The following is a 5,022-nucleotide window of genomic DNA, read 5'->3' as shown; positions in this document are numbered from 1 at the left end:
GAGAAGTGTTGGGTAAGACCTGAGAGAGAGCGGTCAGTTCGAAACGCCTCCTCTCTTCCGGTTAGCAGTGTAAAAGTTGACACTTCCAAGGAGGACGGCAGACACCGAGCACCATCTTTTTGCCCATAATTGAGGTGGGAACAAAGTCCAATGGTAGAAAAAATGTTAAACCTTTTCTTATGACCTTTTTTTTTGTCTTTTTTGTTTTGTTTTAATAGTGTAAACAGCGCACCAATAGGGTCTTGGTTCCACTTCTCTCATCTATACAAAAGTATAAATATATGCTTTCTCTCAATTTTTCACATATATAGGACATATAGCGGACAAACAAGACAGAGAAAAGCGGTTGTTCCCGTAAGTCGCCAGTGTCGCAGTGGCTGTGCTGGTTTTGTTGTTTGCTGGCTCGTGTGTCTGTGTTGACGGGCGTTTGTTTGGTGTGGGCGTTGATGGTCTCTGCATATATAGCACGTAGCACAGTCCTCAGCCACTGGGCCAAAACAACCAAGCGTTTTTGTCCAACTACAGCAGATCCATTTTGGGTCTGTAATGAAGGAGGAGGGGGGATTTCTGGAACGCACACAAAACACACATGCATTCGTGTGACTGAAAGTCATAGAGCCACTAGAACGGAAACAAAGGCACAGAAAGTCAAGTGCTTCTATCGTTTTGGCAATGGCGTTTCAGAGAAGGATTAGATATGCAAACTTAGTGCATCAGAATGTCAACATTGTTTACGATGGATAAATATATAAAACAGATACATACAGTATCTCCAGCCCGTTCTCATCCCAAGGCGTCATATGTTGACTCTTTTGCCATTTCGTCTACATCCAACGCACACGGCACCCTTTAGCGTCAATATGTGACTCGGCGCCTCCTAGTGGTCTAACCCTAACCCTACCAAAGACCTAAACCAACCCATAACCGAACAAAGCTCTGTGCGTGTTATATTGACGCTAAAGAGTGCTATATGCATTGGATTTAGACGAAATATCAAAAGCGTCCCTATATGACGCCCTAGGATGAGAATGTGTTGGTATCTCACAAAAGTGAGTACGCCCCTCGCATTTTAGCAAACATTTTAGTATATTTTCTTAAGGGACAATACTATAGAAATGAAACTTGGATATACTTTAGAGTAGTCAATGCTTCTTGCATACCAGTATATATTTACTGTCCTCTGAAAATAACTCAACATACAGCCATTAATGTCCAAGTAGCTGGCAACACAAGTGAGTATACCCTAAGTGATAACAGCGTTGTGCGTCGTTTAACCATGCAATCATACAAATTGTTGTATCTTGTATTCGAGCAGTTCAAATTTGTGCTTAAAGGGATACTCCACTTTTTTTGGGAATAGGCTCATTTTACCACTCCCCCAGAGTTAACCCACAGTTGGGTTTTACCGTTTTCAAATCCATTCAGCCGATTTTCGGATATTTAGACGATAATCATTAACCAGACAGTTTCTGGTCTCATTGACTTCCATAGTATATGAGACTATGAGACCAGAAACTGTCTGGTTACTGATATTCTTCTAAATATCCGAAAATTGTCTGAATGGATTCGAAAACTCAACTGTTTAACTCTGGGGGTGTTGTAAAATAAGCCTATTTCCAAAAAGTGGACTATCCCTTTAAGCACAATTCTCTCATACGGACCATTGGATGTTCAACATGGCACCTCATGGCAAAGAACTCTCTAAGGAATTGAGAATTAGGATTGTTGCTCTCCACAAAGATGGCCTCGGCTATAAGAAGATTGGTAACACCCTGAAACTGAGCAACAGTACAGCCCAGGGTCATAAAGAGGTTTTCCAAGATGGGTTTCCACTTGGAACAGGCCTCGCAATGGTCAATCAAAGAAGTTAAGTCCTTGTGCTGTGCATCAGGTGTAGAAGCTGGTTTAAAAACACGGACGTATGAGTGCTGCTAGCATTGCTTTAGAGGCTGCAGAAACCGAAGGTCAACTTGTCAGTGCTCAGACCATACACCGCATGGCCGTCGTCCCAGAAGGAAGCCTCTTCTGAAGAAAGCCCGCAAACAGTTCGCTCAAAGCAACCTGTCCAAGATCATGAATTACTGGAACCATGTCCTGTGGTCTGATGAGACTAAAATAAACTTGTTTGGCTCAGATGGTGTCCAGAATGTGTGGTGAAGCCCTGGGTGCTGCTGGTACTGGGGAAACATGTACTGTGATTCTGAAGCAGAACATGATGCCCTCCCTTCAGAAACTGGGCCGAACGGCATGATAACGATCCAAAACACACTGCCAAGATGACAACTGCCTTGCTGAGGAAGCTGAAGGTGATGGAGTGGCCAAGAATTTCTCAAGATCTAAACCCTATTGAGCACCTGTGGGGCGTCCTCAAGCAGAAGGTGGAGAAGCGCCATGTGTCTAACATCCAGCAGCTCCGAGATGTCATTATGAAGGAGTGGAAAAGGATCCCAGCAACAAACTGTGCAGCTCTGATGAATTACATGCCTAGGAGCATTAAGGCAGTGCTAGATAACAATGTTGCTCACACAAGATACTGACACTTTGGACACAGTTTTGACATGTTCACTTAGGGTATACTCACTTTTGTTGCCAGCTATTTTGACAATAATGGCTGTATGTAGAGTTATTTTCAGAAGACAGTCAATATACAACTATAAAAGCAGCACAATGATTCCAAGTTTCATTTCTATAGTATCGTGCGTTGAGAAGATGAACTGAAATGTGAGGGGTGTACTTACTTTTGTAAGATAATGCATAATGATTGTGATAATATAAAGAAGGATATATATATATATATATATATATATCAGGGATGGGCAACGATTAATCCCGATTAATCGCATCCAAAATGTGTTTGTGTTTACATAATACATGTGTGTGTAGTGTGTATAATTAATTTGTATAAATACCCACACATGCATGTATATATAAAATTTGTTATTAATATATAAAATATTTATATTTATATATAATATTAATTGTGTTATTAATTGAATTTAATTAATATATAATTATTATTATTAATAATAATTATTTTTTATATCCAAATATTACTAATAATTATCATTTATTATTATTATTATTATTATTAATATATAATATTAATTGAATAAATATATATAAAATATATACATGCACAAATTTCTTAAATATATACATGCATGTGTGGGTATTTATATATACAAATTAATTATACACACTACACAAACATATATTATGTAAACACAAACTTTTATTTTGGATGCGATTAATCGCGTTTGCCCATCATTGCCCATCCCTAATATACACTCACCGGCCACTTTATTAGGTACACCTGTCCAACTGCTCGTTAACACTTAATTTCTAAGCAGCCAATTACATGGCGGCAACTCAGTGCATTTAGGCATGTAGACTTGGTCAAGACAATCTCCTGCAGTTCAAACCGAGCATCAGTATGGGGAAGAAAGGTGATTTGAGTGACTTTGAACGTGGCATGATTGTTGGTGCCAGAAGGGCTGGTCTGAGTATTTCAGAAACTGCTAATCTACTGGGATTTTCACGCACAACCATCTCTAGGGTTTACAGAGAATGGTCCGAAAAAGAAAAAACATCCAGTGAGCGGCAGTTCTGTGGGCGGAAATGCCTTGTTGATGCCAGAGGTCAGAGGAGAATGGCCAGACTGGTTCGAGCTGATAGAAGGGCAACAGTGACTCAAATAACCACCCGTTACAACCAAGGTGGGCAGAAGAGCATCTTTGAACGCACAGTACGTCAAACTTTGAGGCAGATGGGCTACAGCAGCAGAAGACCACACCGGGTGCCACTCCTTTCAGCTAAGAACAGGAAACTGAGGCTACAATTTGCACAAGCTCATCGAAATTGGACAATAGAAGATTGGAAAAACGTTGCCTGGTCTGATGAGTCTCGATTTCTGCTGCGACATTCGGATGGTAGGGTCAGAATTTGGCGTCTACAACATGAAAGCATGGATCCATCCTGCCTTGTATCAACGGTTCAGGCTGGTGGTGGTGGTGTCATGGTGTGGGGAATATTTTCTTGGCACTCTTTCGGCCCCTTGGTACCAATTGAGCATCGTTGCAACGCCACAGCCTACCTGAGTATTGTTGCTGACCATGTCCATCCCTTTATGACCACAATGTACCCAACTTCTGATGGCTACTTTCAGCAGGATAATGCGCCATGTCATAAAGCTGGAATCATCTCAGACTGGTTTCTTGAACATGACAATGAGTTCGCTGTACTCAAATGGCCTCCACAGTCACCAGATCTCAATCCAATAGAGCATCTTTGGGATGTGGTGGAACGGGAGATTCGCATCATGGATGTGCAGCCGACAAATCTGCGGCAACTGTGTGATGCCATCATGTCAATATGGACCAAACTCCCTGAGGAATGCTTCCAGCACCTTGTTGAATCTATGCCACGAAGAATTGAGGCAGTTCTGAAGGCAAAAGGGGGTCCAACCCGTTACTAGCATGGTGTACCTAATAAAGTGGCCGGTGAGTGTATATATATATATATATATATATAAAAAATGTATAAATATAAAATACTGGTCATGACAACACAAAAACAATTTCATATTTAATCTTCACACACTGCACATGATTATGAATTCATGCAAATTGTCCATGCATGCACATCACAACGGCAAACGGGAAGACTAAAGCCAGCTAATCTAAAACAAACATGCATGCACACAAATTTATCATTAATTACCTTAAATCTCCATCTTGTTACCACAACAAATTTCAAAGTATGATCCTTGCCCAAGATTTCTTCATTGCATAAGATGTCCAGCTAAAAATAAGCACACAAATGTAGCAAACAAAGTAAAAAAATGTTACAGTATGTGGAAAAGTCTAAACAAAAAAACTACACTTTCCATGATATTACAGGACCATTACATGGGTCAGCTGATCAACATTTCATAATTCTACAAATGGATCAGGACGCTCAAATAATCTGACTACTTAGCCATTAGGGTTGGGAATAGAAAATCGATTCTAATTCTGGAACCAG

The 5,022-nt window shown here is 40.4% G+C and overlaps 1 protein-coding gene across 1 annotated transcript in view; it reads right to left on the bottom strand.

The window, feature by feature from the left end:
• Positions 1 to 311: 311 nt before the first annotated feature.
• Positions 312 to 5,022, bottom strand: part of pcgf3 (polycomb group ring finger 3) — a 39,899-nt gene continuing 35,188 nt past the window's right edge. The window contains exons 9-10 of the mRNA XM_039649146.2: positions 4,720 to 4,800; positions 312 to 567 (exon numbers count right to left, since the gene is read on the bottom strand). Coding sequence (XP_039505080.1) covers positions 520 to 567; positions 4,720 to 4,800 — 129 coding nt within the window. The 3' untranslated portion in view covers positions 312 to 519. The remainder of the gene's footprint in view (positions 568 to 4,719; positions 4,801 to 5,022) is intronic.

Source organism: Pimephales promelas, chromosome 9, assembly GCF_988280905.1.
Source record: "Pimephales promelas chromosome 9, fPimPro1.hap1.1, whole genome shotgun sequence".
NCBI classification, from domain to species: domain Eukaryota; kingdom Metazoa; phylum Chordata; class Actinopteri; order Cypriniformes; family Leuciscidae; genus Pimephales; species Pimephales promelas.
Note: the sequence above shows the minus strand (reverse complement) of the source record. Positions and strands in the feature narration are given on the sequence as shown.